General features: G+C 38.6%; 1 protein-coding gene across 2 annotated transcripts in view; it reads left to right on the plus strand.

The window, feature by feature from the left end:
- The window catches only part of GLRX3 (glutaredoxin 3), a 33977-nt gene that overhangs the window by 13234 nt on the left and 2079 nt on the right, over nt 1-18664 (plus strand). For both annotated transcript variants that reach the window (XM_067533364.1, XM_067533365.1), the window contains exons 4-8: nt 80-281; nt 6641-6813; nt 6914-6975; nt 10411-10468; nt 12459-12511. In XM_067533364.1, the coding sequence (XP_067389465.1) occupies nt 80-281; nt 6641-6813; nt 6914-6975; nt 10411-10468; nt 12459-12511 (548 nt within the window). The remainder of the gene's footprint in view (nt 1-79; nt 282-6640; nt 6814-6913; nt 6976-10410; nt 10469-12458; nt 12512-18664) is intronic.

Consider the following 18664-nt stretch of genomic DNA (forward strand, 5'->3'; position numbering starts at 1 on the left):
TAATGTCTAATATTCAGTAGTTCAAAAGACCCCTTTTAGTTAATGCTTCTTAACTGAACTATTCTCTTGGTTGATTTAGAATTCTCAGAAAATTGACAGATTAGATGGTGCACATGCCCCAGAGCTGACCAAAAAAGTCCAGCGCCATGCATCTAGCAGTACTATTTTAGCTGGCCCTAATGATAATGCAAAAGAGGACCTTAACGTGCGTCTAAAGAAACTGACCAATGCTGCACCCTGCATGGTGTTTATAAAAGGATCTCCCCAGGAGCCTCGTTGTGGTAAGGACTTCCTAAAATTTTATTTAATGTAACGGGGCTTGTTTATATAGGGACTGGTTAGAAGGTTTACTTATTAGCTTGTTTGTGGCATGTATCATTAAAGTATCTGAGTGCCTCAAAACACTAATTTATTTTCACAGTTCCCTATGAGGTTGGACGGTATTATTATTCTATTGCTACAGATAGAGAACAGAGGGTTAGAAAGACTAAGCAACATTATCTCTTGTATCCAAACTCCACATCTCAAATTGTAAGGCGTTCCCCAATACAAGGGGAAAAATTTGAAGGTTTAAAAAAAAAAAAAAAAAAAAGTGCTGATGTCCTCATTTCTGGGATATCAAAAATGTTGGGTAACAAACTTATTGGGCTACTGACATTTATAGTTGACAAATTGTGGTCAGCTAGGGGACGTAACAGGCTCAAGTAAAGCAACATAGTGCCAGTTTTCAACAAAGGAGTGAGCCTGAAAATTAATGTCCCATATGTCTATCTTTTGTCTGTAGTACAACAATAGAATAAATATTAAGAATGAAACATCAGTAAGCATCTAGAAGATAACTTTTTGAGCAATAGCCTGAATTTATAAAGAATTAATCTTGCTAGACAAATATTTTTGCTCTTTTTTGATAGAATTCCAAAATTAATGAGGGAATGGAGAGGCTGCAAGAGATGAACTTCAATAGGAGATGGGTACCTAAGTCTTGTAGACTTCTTAGTAAATACCAGCCACAATATCTGGATATTAGTAAAACACTTTGATTAGAGGGGATTCATTTAAATCAAATGATTTAAATAATTGATTTCATTTAGAATTTAAATCAGCAAGCAGGAAATTCTGATTGAAATAATTGATTTTAATTTTGACTTGCATTTGTATTTTTTAGTTATTTTCATAAAGCAAGTTTGATTGTCGTTGGTTGGTAACCATTTAAAACGTTGATTTACTTCTAAATATAGCCTTAATGCTAAATTTGTGCTGCTTTTTGCTGATCAGGAGGATACATTAATTTATACATATTTATTTAAACAGTTATATAGCTTAACTTACATTTATTCAGATTCTTAATTTTTACATTTTTAGTATGTTAAAAAATGGTGAATGACGCATTTATTTATTAGAAAATGAAGTTTTTACTTGTGATTTCACTCGCTTTGTTTGGATAGACATTCAGATTCAAACAGCATTTTCAAGTTTTTAGTTAAAAACAATTATTTTGTGTGCTGATACTTAAGATAAAACAATAAGAAAGTTTACCCGAACAAGTTTTGCATTTAAAACTAACCGATTTGTTAAACAAAAGTATCTGTATATTGAACTGATTGTTTCTTATCACTAAGCTTTTCAAGATTTTACAACTATTAGGTTTTGTCCTCTCCGACCTCATTTTTAGCTGTAGATCAGAGGACGAAAACAAGCTTTCCTGCTTTTTGAACTCCCAGTTGATTTCTTAACTTTGAGTGAACTGGTCATTGGACTGAATTAGTCGAATAAACTGAAATGAAGATATTCTCTCTATGCCTGCAGAATAGGCTGCTGCTGGCAAAATCAGGCTTTGCACTTCAACACACTCCGGTTCTAAGTGCTTAGGCAGTGGCTTCCATCAGTTGGGTGGTTTGACTTTCTTCAAAACATGGCAGCAAACATGTTCTGTTAATATTACTCTTTTAATTTAATTAAAATGATTTTAATAGATGATAGTAAATTCAGGCCTTAGTGTAGGTTATCATGAATTTTAAATTTAATTTTAAAGTTTTTTAAAATTTAAACTGTCTCTAAGTTAAATAAAAATAATATATATTTATATATTATGTATTTTAAAATATCAGTTTTTATTCAACCTGACTGATACAATTTCTCAAAATTATAATTTGAAAAATTTAATTGGTTTGGATAAGCATACATGGTTTGAAAACTGGGTCATTGACTATAAACAAAGGGCAATACATAACAAAGCAGTAGGTAATGGGTCAGGGTTTGAGAGAGGTATCTAATGAGGTACCAAAGTGATGACCATATTTATTTGCTATTTTCCTTAGTGATCGGGAGAAGAGCGTATTCATGAAATTCACCAAAGAAGTAAAATTCAGAACAGATGAGTAAATAGTAAAAATAGAGGAGCAAGTAGAAAGGGACCTAGAGAAAATGAAAACATGGCAATAACATAAAAATAAGAATTAAATAGAAACAGTGCAAGCTGCAGTACTACGCTGGGGTAGAAGAGAGGGAGAGGAAGGTGAAAGCTATTCACAACATTCAAGTTCAGTGGGAGGAAGTAGGAGTGCAAATGAAGTAGTGGTACTGATTTGAGATTGCAATATGTATGATTACAAAAAATTAAAAAGATATTTTGGGCTTCAACACAGGCATCATGACCCGGGATAGGGAGGTATTAGGAGATCTCTCTACACTTGTGGTATAATAACTTGAATAGTATTTTGATTTCTAGTCGTCATGGGTGTGATCCAAAGCCTGTGGGAAACTTTCCATTAACTTCAGTGGACTTTGGATCAGGCCTCATGTTGACAGATTGGAGGGAGTTAAGAAAAGAGCAACAAAACTAATTAAGAGCCTTTTTGAAGAAGGATTTTTAAAGAGCTAAATATGTATATCTTTCCTAAGCAATCACTTAGGGATGGGGGAAGAAGAAAATCTGCATATATTCTGAAGATTAACTAGAGTAGTTTAGTGCAGTAAATGGGAGTGATGTGATGGAATTAAAAGAAAATGTAATCTGAATAAGAGGAAGAAATTTCTGTCAGAGAAATGTATTGGGCTGTGAAACAATCTTAAAAGGAAAGTAGTGGTGGAAAGCACCCCTGTTTGGGATTTTAAAAAGACAAGACAAAACATTTAGTACATTTAGATAATGTACTAAAGGAATAATCCAGCATTGGCAGGTTGATACTCTGTGATTTAATAAAGCTGTTCTCAAATTGTGGTCTGTGGATCACTTGATTGTATATGGAGAGCTGGTTGGTTACATGGTATTGGCTCCACCTTGAACTGCCAATTGTATTACAAGGATCTAAAAATACATTCTTACTTTTACATATAAACAACTATAGTGGGTGCTATGGGAATGTTGCAGTATTATGAATGGGAGATGAGGTGGTCTGTAGGATCCTATAAATGGGGGGAGAGATGGTTCACACAATGTGAACATCTGATGTCTTTTTCCTTATTAACTCCTATAATGCTGCTCCATTTTAATTAGATTAATAAGTCCCACAAGATGGTTATGGTAGAAATAGTTTACCAAGTAACACACTAAAACTAAACATTCAAACGCCCCCACATACATTAATTGTAAAACTATATGTACACCGTACAATTCTATTGAAAACAAAACAAGCCCATACATAAATATTTGCACGCATCTTTCACACATTTCATATGCAATAAAGAATTGAAGATTAAGCACCTGTGGTCTGTATCACAAACTTTTTAGTTTTTTATTAATTTGCATATCCTCAATATGACAGTGAAATATCTTAGTGTTCATAATTATAGTGTCAGAGACAGTTACCACTATAATGTAAAAGTAAAAGGTTTCACTTTGCAACCTTTATAAGAACACCTATTGTATCTAAACAGCTTGAAGGTAGGCATGAGATTTTGCAAATCACACCCCGAGCTTGTAAAGACTACAGCTGTACATGTGAGGCTAATTTTAGCAGCATAATGAAGTGTACTGAAGTTGTGTATGGGCTGAGGCAGAGGCTCACTGGACCTCCATGATTTCATAGAGGGGTCTGAACCATGTTTAAAGATAAGACATTAAGAGAGCATTGAGATTTCATGGTTAAGTGTGCAAAAAAGCAGAAAAAGCCTAAACAAGGTTATGCACACAGTTTTGGCTCTTTCTTCTATGCAAATGCACCGATCTCTAATTACATAACCATGCACTATAATATCATACAGTGTTTTTCAAACTTGCACAGATATTGTACTCTACACTACTGTCTCACACTATGAAAAATATACAGTGAGCTCTGTTTACTTATATAGAACAGATTTATATATAAAAACCTAGATCAGCTGTGAAAATTTGCAGTTGTATATAGGGCTGCCTGAGTTTGTAGCTAAGATTGAAGATTACTTAACTTAGTAAAATACCTTATCTGCTGAATTGGACTAAAACAGAATGTAGTGTTGATTAGAGAGAAAAAACTGTAGTTTGCTGGTGTTGGCAGAGTTATTAAAATATGCATGCATTTTAGTCAGAAGAGAGCTTACCATATCAAAGGTAACAGCTCAGTTTTATGACAATGGCATTAGATAAGTAAAAAGAATGTAAAATAATTACAGGATGCTCCATGTGGTTATCTAAGAAGGAATATAGTTGTGAACAAATTCTGTTTTGATACACACACAAATTTGCAATGTTACGTGAGTGAGGGCATTTGGTGTGAAATCCTCTCCTGTGATGGGATATGGATTAATTTTTTTGGGTAGTTATTCATTTCTTCTTTGAGAAAGTCAATTAAGGATAGTGTTAAGTGAAGTCTGTTCCCTTGACCATGGGTTCACTGGCTGTTGTCTCTTGCTGCTACATATGTAATCTTGTTTCAAGAGATTTTTAGGCTGTGACTGTATTTGTTTGCTTCCTTCATTGGTATGACAATTTTATTTAGTCTCATTAGCAGTATAAAGTCTAGAGTTGCATTTGTGGCTGTCTGGATATACACTTACATTGTGTTCACACTTTAATTCTTTGTATTACTTGTATGGCAATTTTTCAAAAATTCAACCTAAATCTTTTGTTATGAAAGTAAAGCTGTATTGGTTATTTATCCCTAAGCATAACATTTTTATTCTGCTACTTTAACCCTTAAAAATAAAACACAACCAATCAATCTTTCTAGTGTGCATGTAATTGCCTACAGCTAAAATAAAGCTTTTTCTCAGCCTTATTCAGTAGAAATGAGTTAATATATTGGCAACAGAATAACCATCAGCAATCACCCTTTAGCTGTTTACTAATGAACTCCCAGATGAATGAGAAATTTTAGAATCCATGTTTTTACTTCAGGCTGTACATGAACTTAACACTTAGATGTCATACATATACATATCAGTACCTCATCTCAGCAAATTACAGATCATGCAAACTGCACAAAACTAGTGCAAAACCATATTTTAAAAATTAATAGATGATCTTGCAAATTGAAATCAAACAATAGTTATGTGGCAGTTTGTGATTATTTTTATTTAAGAATCCCTTTATTAAAGAAATGTTAAATAGTCTAAATAGTGAAAATGTTGAAAATCTACTTTTCAGTTTTAATAATGTAGAATGATGGTGGTTATGACAGAAGATTTAAAAAAAAGATTTTTAGCTTGTCCCATTTTATTGTAAAGAATGGTTTATTCTGCATAAAGAATGTTAAGTTCTATGAACTCTCTTGTAAAAAGTTAATGTATATGAAAAGTGGGATACATTCATTATTGTATATTTTCTTAGAACAAAGAATTAGTTTATGAAAAGATAAATATTTTTTGTAAACCAGACTACATAATAGATTTATAAAAAATGGATTTTACACCCTAATATCCAGTACTTACTATGTAATGAGAAAGTATCAGCAGAAAAATACATGACTTCATAGTACTTATTAAAAAATGTCAAGTACAATAAAATATTTACTCTTGTGAATGTAAATACTTTAAAAAAACGGTGGGGGGGACAGTGTCAAAGCAGTGGAAGTTGAAACTCAGCCAGAAAAAGGCCATTTTTAAATTCAAACTACTGCCACCGCAATAGCCTAGAATAGTAGTTCCCATGCTTTTTAGTCAGTCAATTTCAACTATTTTTTTGGTGTTTGGGAAGACTGGCAGTAGCTGGAGAGAGAAAACAAAAGAGCTTCAGGAGCATAAGGTGGTGAGAAAAGAGGCGGGGAGCAGAAGATGTGGAGGAGGGCAGAGAGTATCTTTCCTTTTATATGGATGTAGGAGGAAGGAGGAGGACTAGACAAGTCACAAACTAGGGAAATAGATTTCTTTGAGGTTTAACTCTATAAAATGTTCCACCAGAACATAGTACCCTAAGGTTACTGAATGCAGTTGTTTATGCAGGCAGGCTTCAGATATACGAACTGTCTAGATACTGCGATTATTAAACCTCAGTAAGTAATAAAACCATTTTTATTCATTGCCTTTTTGTTTCATCATGTTAATACTCCCAAGTAATACAAAGAAATACACCAGGACCTTGTAGTGAGCAGTTATTGTCTGGAAGATCTGTAGTGCACTTTTTAACTGAATACATTATCATAGGGCCATGAGAGCATTTTATTTAAAAATAGATAGATATAATTTAAAATAATCACCTCCTAATTGATGTCCTCTTTATATCCAGGTTTCAGCAGACAAATGGTGGAGATTCTCAACAAACATAACATTCTGTTTAGCAGTTTTGATATTTTTTCTGATGAAGAAGTACGTCAAGGACTAAAAACATACTCTAATTGGCCTACTTATCCACAGTTATATGTAGCTGGAGAGCTTATAGGTGGACTGGATATTGTTAAGGTTAGAAACTGAGAAATCTGCATTTTTCTTATATTTTGCATGTTTTTAAAAGTGTGTCTATATAACCATCTCTTTCTAAATCTGAACACCTGTTTTTCAGGAACTGGAGGCTTCTGGAGAACTGGACACAATTTGTCCCAAGGCACACAAATTAGAGGACAAGTATAATGCATTATATCTTTATTTTAGCAATGTGTTATTGTTTAGAGGCAGCATCCATATTCTGACTCACATGAAATATATCAACACTTAAAAGGGTAAATTACTGTAATGCTGTAGTCTTTCATTTGAAGTAATTGAATCTTTTAATTACCTCTTCAATTGTAAGTGACATGGGTGATCATATATACAAGTAAACATTTGGTATAGTGTTTTGATAGGCTTTACTTAGGGCTTGTCTACTCGCGCGCTTATGCCGGCAAAACTTTTGTAGCTCAAAAGGTGTGAAAAAAACACCCCACTGAGCGACATAAATTTTGCCGGCATAAGCGCTAGCATAGACAAGCCTTTAGACTACAAGTTTATTACATTTAAAATAGCACACATAGATTTCTTCCTGTCCCCATTCTTGAATAATAACAAAAAAGGAAACATGGGTAAATCCTTTTGTAGAAAATGTTGTAACTCTGCAAGTGACTTTAAAAAGTTTGAGTCTGATTAGCTATAGATTTGATTACTATGGTTCAATACAGAATAATTATGTAGGCTCGCTCCCCACTCTTCAGTTCCAACTGCTGTCTCCTTTGTTGACATTATGTGCTTTTTAGTGATGCAGTGTGGGTATTTAATCTCCCAAGGCAGACCTAGTCTGGCCTCTTTAGTCTTCCCATTTGAGCATATGCTCTGTTTAAATTTAGCTGCTCTACTGAGCCAAGCTGGGTAACCAAACAAATCATAAACTCTAAATATGTGAAGCATCTTCCTATTATAAAGCAGGAGGTAGCAAGTAGTGGTAATTTTTTTCTTATCTTGTATGGGTCATGCAATTAAGACAACAAAAGAGGAGGCTGAATTATCAAATTACACCTATTCTCTGAAGGCAAATATTGAAGCATAGATACCTGCTTGTAGTCTGAGACTGGTGACACTGGGAATCTGTAAAGCTCTAAAGTGTCTGGTCCCAACTGCCAAAGAACCACTGGTAAACTACACTTGGGAAATAACATATAATTCAGACTACTATAATAAAGAAACTTTAGGCTGCACAGTTAAATAAAAGTCAGAAAATGCAAAAGTTAAATGAGTGCATACCTTTTAATTTGCTCTTTGCGCTTAATGCTCAGACTGTTCAAATAATATGATGATGCAATAAGTTTTTTTGCGAGTTTTAGTTACTCATTTTGGCCTCTTCTGCAGTTAAATATATCAGAGCTATATTTTGTACTACTGTGTGTATGTAACAAGGGAAAATATTGGTAGGAAAATACACAGTAACATAAACTTCAGTAGACTACAGAAACTATAATAAAATAATATGATAATGAACAGTATTATGTTTTGTCATGCAGAAGGTTAATAAACACTGAAATATTTCAGGGATACAAGGACAAGCCCTTGCTTATAGGTTCTTAAACATCTTCACAGAGCAAAAGACATTTCATTTTTAATCTTTTAAAAACAAAACAAAACAAAAAAAACTCCCAAACGCCTATACAGCAAACTACCTGGAACTCAAACTATCTTGGGGATGAAGGGCTTAACCTGCTTTGTTGAGATTTGAACCATTAGTTCGAAGAAGACTAAATATTTGAAACCTAATGTTTATACTACTGAGTTAGGCATCCCCACTAGCAGAGCTAACTGATTGCGTTGGATAATGAGGTACATCTTTTGAGTCATTTTCTTTTTAAATTGAATTATTTTTGCAAAAGGTGCTTTTGCTGGACTTCTTCCACCCCCATGCCAACTTGCAAGCTTAGAAATTAATTTCTAATTTGTACCATCCAGTTCATGCTTTTTCTGCTTTGCTTAGTCTTCGAAGGAAGAAAAACAAAACAAGTTTCTTTACTCCATTGGGCATAATATGAGATGTCACTTCTACCATCCCTGAAAATAATGCTTATACGGGATCTAAATATGTTTTAATGAAGTCACTTAAGGTTGGTTCGAGTGGATGCCTCACTAAAGAAATAATGAGAGCTGTAAGACAAGGATTTGAAATCTTCACCCATTCTGATGATACTTTAACGTTGGCACAATGTCAATTGTCTATTCATTATACAGGACAATCATAGAACTCCTGTTCATAGAGCTAGGCTAGAACTTCCAGGCCACTCAAATCTGTGTCTGCTTGCATTATGGCACTCACCTTGAAACAGTTGGGCTTGTTGCCCTACTTAATTTTCATCTTTCCACTGCTGTCTTCCAGCTTCCCAGTTTTCTCTTGAAAGCCAAAGCATTTTTTACAGCACTGTAGTTAAACTTGTTTCACATTTTGCTCTCATGACTCTCTGGCCAATTGACTTCTGTGTTCAACCCAGAAGCGAAAGTCACTCAACAGAACAGTGGCAACCTAGTTGTTTGACCATGCTACTCTTTCTCTTTGCTAAATCTGTCTGAAGTTAAATTCTATCCCTTTAGAGGGTCAGGGAGCTGCAGCTGGCTCTGCACAGCCCCTACTGTCCACTCATTCAAACAAAGAATTAAGCCTAATGGGAAATTTAAAAAAAATAAAATGGAGCATATTTTCCAGCAACCTGGCAGCTCTCCTGGAAGTTCATAAAACTTGATGCCCTATTTCATCAGATGTTGTGGGACTTTAATGTTCTGTATATGATCCGTCAAAATTCCTGATGGAGAATTTGGGAAAAGAGGTTGTTATGAACCTGGAAAAGTGTTATGAAACAATAAATACTTAGTAGCAAGCAACCAAAAATATTAAAATACCATCTCAACTGAAATGAGTTTGACTAATGGATGTCAATCAACTTTTCATAGAATACTAATAAAGACTTTATCTAAAGATGTATGAGAAGATCTTGAACCACTAATAGCTTGTTTCTGCATTTGAAATATGTATAGATTACATATCTGTGACTGCAGTGAGTTATATCTTTGGACCAACACGGCTACTATAGAGAGAAGGTGGGGACGGTAATATCTGTTATTGGGCCAACTTCTGTTGATGAGAGAGACAAGCTTTCAAGCTTACACAGAGCTCTTTTTCAGGTCTCTCAAAGAGAGAGCATTATTGTGTAAACTCGAAAGCTTGTGTCTCATCAACAGAAGTTGCCTCACCAACGTTGTCTCTCTATATCTATGATTAGATACAGATATCTGGATATTGTATTAAAACATCTCCCAATTTAGTAAGGAATTTTTCCCTTAAGTTTGGTGCATCTAGGTATTTGCAACTCAATCTGGAAAAATAAATCATTTATTTAAAAGCAATCTCATCATTTACAGTGTCTTAGGGAGAGAATTAAATTGAATGGAATATAAATAAATTTAGTTATTTATAATACTGCTTTAAATGTATGTGCTAAACCTGAGTACTAGCTTCCTATCTTTCTTATATGTTTGTTACTGCAGATGTAGTTCAAAAATACTGATTAATAATTGAACTAAGATGTTTTGTATTATTTTTCCCCATTTTAGACTTAAAGTTCTGACAAACAAAGCTTCTGTGATGCTGTTTATGAAAGGAAACAAACAGGTAAAGATCTCAAAAATGGTTTCAGTGTAATTTATTTTGATACTCATATCTTCAGCAAGGGAGACCGTTAAACCTCTTATCTTTTTGGCTACTGAAATTGTTGTGGTATCAGGAAGTTCTGTTGTACTTGTTACTTTTATAGACCATACAAAGCAATCCATAATTTACCTGACAGTTATCAGTAGTTCAGTGGAGCACAGTGGTGTGATGATGCAATCTTAACACTAAAGCTTTAGTTACATTCATCAGAATAATTCTACTGTTTTGTATTTGATTTGTCTCCCCCTTTTGGTTTAAGTTCAGAAATCCCTGTGCTGATAATCTGGGGTTTAGCAGATAACCCAAGACTCTCTTGCTGTTTATGTAATCATACTCTCACAGTTGAGGCCTGCCCTTCAATTATTACCTGTCATGTTGATCCTAGACATTTTTTTTGGCATTCCCCTTCATGACCAATTGAGTTGGTGTCCTATCCTATCCATTTTAGTTTCTTTGCTTTGGTTATCTAAATTTTCAGCATATCTGAAAAAAGATGCTGGATGACTTTAAGGCTAACCTATTGCACCACATACCATAAACTATCTCTTGTTTCGTTTTTACATGTGTGGGATAGTGTCTCTCTGAACTGCCATTTTTTATCCCACAGACTAAAATAAATGTGATGACTAAAGACAGACAAGTGCTAATAATTAGGATTGAAATGGTAATAAATGACTAAATCAAAAGGTCAGCTTGTTTCTCAGTGTGTCACATACATAAATTGGCCAAGGGATAAATTGTTTTCTGTGTGAACAAGGCAGGTGCAGCAGTATGGGTGAAAATAAATGTAAACTTTCGTTTGGAATGATGGATACTCCCGCCTCTCCCGCTTAGTCATCAGATTTCATGAAATGTTTATACAGTAGCTTTGAGGACATATATGTGCAGCAGGAGTTCTCTCTCAGGTGGGGAGCTAGACTCTTCTATGTATGATTCCCTCTTTCCATTTAATTTCTTCTTTGTTCCCTGAGCTCTATTTCCATATTACTTGTTACAGGGTGCAGGGCACTTCTGCTGATTCATGTTAGCAAATTTTGGATTCTGAATGGGGATGCTAACTCATTGTAGTCTTAAAAACAGCCAATTTTAAAGAGGGTCCATAGCCTAAAGTTTAATTTTGGGGGGGGGCGGGCGCGAAAGGAGAGGGAGGGGGATTGGTATGTGAACTGCCAAAAAGTCAGATCTGCAAGTGGAGGCAGGTAGTCTGGACTAAATACTGTGTGTAGATTCTGGTCAGAGCAGAATAGATACTCCACCTTCTCACACTACCCATATGGTGAAAAGCTAAAATAGATAATTATGGCCACGCTTTCAGAATGAGACTGAGTCTCTGTGCAGATGCAGAATTTACCAGGTCAGCACAGGAAGCTGCTACCTGTCTTGCAAAATGGACAGGTGATGGGTAAAGGGAAAAATTAATGGGAATAATAAGCTTCTTTTTTTATATTTGGTTAGAAATAAGATTTTTTGAAATGAGTGGATTCAGAAATAGTGTGCTTCTTGGGCTACTTCTTAGCTTTGGCTCTCTTTGAATACTCCTAAGAAATAACCTGTATTCTAGCTGTAACCAGTTTTCAAGACCAATATGGATGAATGTGGAAAATCGCTTCTCTATGGAAACCTGTCCTAATACCTGCTCTCAGAACAGAAGAAATGGGGAAGATGATTCTCAGTGTTTTCCATTCACTTCACAAGATAGAGACAAATTGCTCTGCAAAGTTAAACTTAGCAGTGAAAATGTAAAGTAGCTGTTAAAAGATGGATGTCGAAGGAGAACAGCAGAGTGTGTACATCAAGGAGGATTATTTATTAGCAATAAAATATTTATTAATTAATTGTCTTGTGATTATGAAAATCTGGAAGCTGGAATTTTCTTGGGTTAAGAATTTTAAAACTTCACCCAACTAGAAAAAATAGTGTTGTAGTCTAATAAGCCTTTCTCTCATTTTAGATGGCAAAATGTGGATTCAGCAAGCAAATTATAGAAATCCTAAACAGCACTGGGTATGTAGGTTTTATTTAAAACAACAGCTTTGTAATTAATAAAAGTGCAGTGTTTATAAGTAAACTTACAGGGTGGAAAAACACCAGGTAGCGATAGTAAATTGAATCATTCTAATGGGAGACTGGCTTTTTTCCCCTCGCCTAAAAATGTATTTATAAACTTTTACAGGAAACATCTTATTATAGCCCTAAAAATAGAAGGCATTAGTGGAAAGAGAAAAGGGCAGGAGGGAAATGCCTGGTGTGGTGATTGAGTTCACTGCACATTTAGTATAAGATTAACATCTGCCAGGGATGATTGCTGGAACATGGGAGGCAGGTTAAGTACAAAACAACTCAAAGGTCTGTTAAACTGTCTAGTTCACTGTCTAATCATATTAGTGAATTACTCCTGATTATTGCTAGAGATGTAACTCTCTTGTTCTGCGTGAGACACTGTGTAGTGCAAACAACTGCTAGTTAATTCAAATCCGTAATTATTGCTGGCTGTTTAGCTCAATAATCACTGTAGAGGTGGAAAAACAGCCAGCACTTAATAACTATAATAAAATGGATCTTCTGTTCTTACTTATATTTACTTGACTACTAAATGAAATGCAGTAAGTATATGTTATATTATTTTCAAATTAAACAATGAAAAGTAACTACGTAACATGGTGGTAGCTAGGCTAACTAACACCAAGCACTGTGAATACCCTTCTCATCCTCTCCTCTTTTCACTCTGGTTGTTGACTACAAAAATCCTTTCACTGTGATTAGTTATTTCTTCTAGAATTCCCTTTTGCGCACTATAAATATGGCTGCCTCAAATTCTGAGTGTCTTGCCACACTTACTGCCTGATTTCCCATGTACCTCTACAGCTCCTTCTTGTACCTTGAGAATTACATAGCAGCTTCTCCCCTTGAATAATCCCATTTTAAAAAAATTAAATTGTCTTATTTCTCTGGTTAAATGTGTGACTGAGCAGAAGTAATCAAGACAACTATATTTATGGACCTGTAAATCAACTGTGAAAGCAGTAGCCAGTCAGAGAATGGAGATTTGTACAGGTCAGAAACATCTCATAATGATGCAAATCCCTGCCTGTGTCAATACCCTCAGCCAGTCAGAGCACAAGAATTTGCCTACTGTCTGGTGTTTATGAAATAACTCTAATCAGAGTGCAAGAAATTATTAACAAAATAAGTATACCATAATGGATCAGTAACTTTGACTTTCATGTCTATAATACAATTTATTTTGGTGTCTAAAACTTCCTCTGTTCTTAAGCACTGTACTGAGGAACTGAATGATCTTGAATATCACAGTTGTTTTACACACTTAATGCAGATACTCAGTTTTTCTTGTGTAACATGTCACTCTACATGGTCAACGCAAGTAGTCTTTTAATGAAATTGGATATTTTTTGGTCTATACTAACTTATGATTTTGATGTATATGCTAAAAAAGATGTTATCCCTAACGTAAGTAGTGTTTCACTTGGAGTACTTAATGGCTAATTACCAGTTGTCATTTATCTCTTGCTTAAGTAGCTGACTTCCTTCTTGGAGTGTTTGCTCATGTCCATTCCGTGTTAGATGTGCGCGTGCTATGTACGCTATTGCCAGAGAATTTTCCCTTAGTGGTATCTGTTGGGCCGGTTCTAGCACCCTCTTATGTGCCTGTGACGCTTGCTGGAATGACCCTTCTTGCTCTGGCAAGGCTTCTTCTCAGTGGCTTCGGACTCTTTCTTCATTCATAGTGTTAATAACTTGGTGTATATAGGTTTTGCAAGTTGTGTTAGTGTATAGTTCCTATTGTCAAGGGACTTTTCGCCCCATGGCCGGGCATGCCCTGGTTCCCAAGCTGAAAGCCTTGTGCCTCCTGTGGCAAACCTATGCCCATGAGAGACCTGCACACCAGTTGCTTAAAGTGCTTGGGGGAAACTCATATAAAGGACAAGTGCAAAATTTGCAGGGACTTCAGACCCCAAACTGAATAGGATCAGGACATCAGGCTAAAGGTTCTCCTCCTGGAGGCCCCCCTCAGACCTCTGAGTCGAGCTGCTCCGATTTGGTGCTGAGTATTTCAGTGTCAGTGCGAAGCACGCCCCCAGCACTGAGCTTTTCCCAGCACCATTCTCCATCCCCGATGCTCAGGAAGAAGCAGCGCACTGACAGAGGGAGCTTACTGCTACAGAAGAGAGACAAGCGAGGGGAAGGAGTAAGATCCGTGCCGGGCCGCTCTTCTACCCCTGGACCCGCGTCGGCAGTATCGATTCTGCCAAGCGTGTTGAGTTTGGTGAGGGACCCTCTGCCAATAGCTGGAAGCCACCATGATACCAGAGGATGGACTGGTGTCATCAACCCCGGAGGCTTTTCAGGTAGCGAGGGACCTTCTCTGTCTTCTGGTCCCACCAATTTCAATAGGACACATACTAGCTCTGGTGTCTGGAAGCAGCATCAAGTAGGGTACGTCAGGGGACCTAGTGCTGGGAAGGTGCCCTGCACAATCCAGGGGCAAGCCTCATATGATCCTAGTATTTCTGTCCCTGGCACATCACTGGTCCCTGGAACTCTGGTACCATATGGAGGTGGGAGTGGGTATTGCTCTGCGTGGTCACCAAGAGAGGAATCCTTTTTTGGAGTCTGAAGGGGAAGTCTATGTATCACCAAAAGCCCACCATCGGCACCTAGTCTGTGCTCCACCGAACTTCAGTGCCCGTCCTCTGGTGAGGACTTAGCCAGCAAGTCACTGGCTGATGCAGTTGCCCTATTGGAACTCCTGGGGGTTTCCCGCTGTACCTAGTCCTTCTCCCACTCCTACTCGGTGGTCTCCAAGAGATGGGATACCACTCCTTCCTGCTCAGCATCAGACCCCAACTCCTGGTACCGATCCTGGTATCAAAGTCCGGGAGACACCTCCAATGGACAGAGTTGAGGCAGAAGAAGGAGCTTCTCCTCTGGTCCAAGCCACTGCCTCGTCCTCCCCAGATGAGGCCGTTGTGGGTCCCAGCAGCCTACAGGATGATTTCAGTGCCCATCAGGACCTTCTGAAGTGGGTCACTTCAAACCTAGCCCGGGGATTGGGGAGCTCAAAGAGACATTGCACAGCCTTATTGATATCCTGGGTGCAGCAGCTCCATTTAAGGTGGTCCCTGCTCATCAATGAGGCAGTGATGGGACCAGTCAAGGCCCTGTGGTGAAGACGGCAGAGAAGTATTATGTGCTGGCAAGTGGGTTTGATTACCTGTACTTGAAACTCCCCCTCCTTCGGGGTCCCCCCAGGTGGTGTCTGCAGTGAACGAAAGAGACAGGCAGGGCCAGTTGAATGCTACCCTGAAACAAAAAGATGCTAATAAATGACCTTTTTGGAAGAAAGGTTTATTCCAACGGTAGTCTTTAACTGTGTATCTCCAATCAGCAAGCTTTGCTGAGGAGATACAGTTTTAATCTTTGGGACTCCCTGAATAAATTCAAAGATTCCCTGACCCAAGAGTCAAGACAGGAGTTCATGGCTCTCTTAGAAGAGGGTAAGAACGTGGCCAGGACCTCTCTGTCCAGGCAGCTTTGGATGCTGCTGACTCAGCAGCCAGGACAATGGTCTCCCCGGACCCGTGAGGCACTGTTCCTGGCTCCAGCCCTTTGGCCTTTCCCACAAGGTCAACCTCCCATTTGAAGGCTCCTCCCTTTTCTTGGAGCAGATGGATACAAGACTTCATGAGCTCAAGGGCCACTCTGCAATCCTTAAACCTATATGATCTGTCTGCTTCCAGAAAGCACTTGAAGCCCCAGGCGCCTCCAAGACAGAAAACCTACAAAAGAAAAGCCAGAGGTTATAAACAGCATTAACCACTCCTGTCCACCTCAGCCTCCCAGTTGGTGTCTCAGAAATATTCTGATGGGCCCAAGCAGGCCTTTTGAAGATGCACCTGAAAGCACTGCACCAGTCACCATATTCCCCTCTCTTTCATTTCTGGACCATCTGTTGCTCCTCAGCCTAGCTTGGGCATCCATAACATCGGACAGTTGGGTCCTGAGTACAGTGACAGTTGGATATACCCTTCATTTTTTATCCACACCTCCTTCTGACCCCCGTCCCTCTTCAAGGACCCTTCTCACGAGCAATTCCTTGTCCAAGAGGTGCAATCCTTCCTATGTATGGGAGCTGTGGAGAAAGTGCCTCAAGACTTGTGGGGGTAGGGGGAGAGGGGTTTTATTCCTGTTATTTCCTAATCCCAAAGGGGGGGCTCCAGCCCATCTTGGACCTGTGTCGCCTCAACAGATATCTCAAGAAGCTGAAGGTTCCGCATGGTCTCTCTGGCCTCTATCATTCCCTCCCTGGACCCAGGTGACTAGTACGCCACCCTTGACTTAAAAGATGCATACTTTTACATTTCTATCTTCCATGACCACAGAAGATTTCTCAGGTTTATAGTGGCTCATCGCCACTTCCAATTCACTGCCCTCCTCTTCGGCCTATCGGCAGCCCTGCAAGTTTTCATGAAGTATATGGCGGTACCTCCTTGGCCAAGTGGAAACGTTTCCCTTGATGGGCCTCCGAACATGCTCTCTCTCCATCTCTGTATTTTCTCTTCAGTCTATCTTGGACTGTTTGTTCCATCTAAAACAACAGAGTCTGGCATTCTTTTCTGTTAAGGTATATTTGGCAGCCCTCTCTGCCTTTCTAATGGGACACTGTCCACTTAAAAATAATCAAATCAACATGTAATGAGCTGTGTTCTTAACACCCAGCACCTCAAGGAGAAGTGGGTTTTCAAATCAGATCTGACCTCCTTCCGGTTCTCAGCTTGCTTCCTGTTGCTAACTCTTGTGCCAACTGAGAGTCTGTGTTCAGGTTGTGGGACTTGCTGTTTGTGTACAGAGGCCAGATTAGAGGGAAAAAAATCAGCAGTGCTGCTCTCCCAAGCCCCTGCAACTTGGCATCAACACCCCATAGAGCGCATTACACCTAAGTTATGCACCAGGGTCCCCCCATTTATGTAACAGGGTCCTTGGATTTATGCAGCACTGCTTCCCTCTTCAACAACACCCTCCCTTTCTCCCCCTCCCCCCACAGTGAATGGCAGATCAGTGTTCTCCTACAAAATGACAGAACAATTTCTCATGGGGGTTGAAAAGACTCTAGCCTCAGGTTTGCGAACCGACCCCTCTCCTCTCCCCCCCAGGGGACTTAAACCTGATCCTGTCAAAGCTTACGGGCTCCCCCTTCGACATGTTAGCAACAGGATCCCTGCTACTTCTCTCCTGGAAGGTTGCCTTCCTGGTGGTGATCACCTCAGCCAGAAGGGTCTCTGAGATCAAGGACCTTTTATGTTAGAACAGCCTTATATGGTATTCTTCAAAGACAAGGTCCAACTGCGCCCCCATCTGACCTTCCTGCCAAAGGTGGTATCACATTTTCATAACAAGGTCATTTTCCTACCTGTCTTCTTCCCAAAACCTCACAAGAGCTCCGAGGAACGACAGCTTTATATGTTGGACGTTAGGTGAGCCCTCACCTTTTATGGTGAGAGAACAAAGCCCTTCCACAAATCCATGCAACTCTTTATAGCAATAGTGCAAAGGATGAGTGGGCTACCTTTGTCAACTCAAAGAATATCATCCTGGATAAGTGCCTGTATTTGGGCTTGCTAGAAGCAGGCCAACATCTCACCTTCAGCCATCATGACCACTTGTTCCACAAGACCCCAGGGTTTGTCAGTGGCATTTCTTGTGCAGGTAGTCAGTGCATACCTTCGTGTCCCACTACGTCATCACACAACAGGCCTGAGACGATACCAGTTTCAGAAGAGCAGTGTTGCAGTCAGCATGACCATGAACTCTGAGCTCACCTCCTCGGCTACTGCTTGTGAGTCACCTAGCGTGAAATGGACATGAGCAAGCACTCGAAGAAGAAAAAACAGTAACTAACGTTTCATAACTGATGTTCTTTGATGTGTGTTGCTCATGTCCATTCCATGACCCACCTTCCTACCCCTCTGTTGGAGTTACTAGCAAGAAGGATCTGAGAGGGTGTGGGGCCGGTGACTACCCTTATACTGGTGCATAAGCCTGTGACTCCATAGGGGGTTGGAGCTAGCCCAACGGATACCACTAAGGGACAAATCTCCTGCAACAGTGCATGTAGCATGAACACAACTAACATGGAAT

This window comes from Emydura macquarii, unplaced genomic scaffold, assembly GCF_026122565.2.
Source record: "Emydura macquarii macquarii isolate MOO-44397 ecotype Brisbane River unplaced genomic scaffold, CSIRO-AGI_Emac_v2 contig_3343, whole genome shotgun sequence".
Classification (NCBI taxonomy): Eukaryota; Metazoa; Chordata; order Testudines; family Chelidae; genus Emydura; species Emydura macquarii.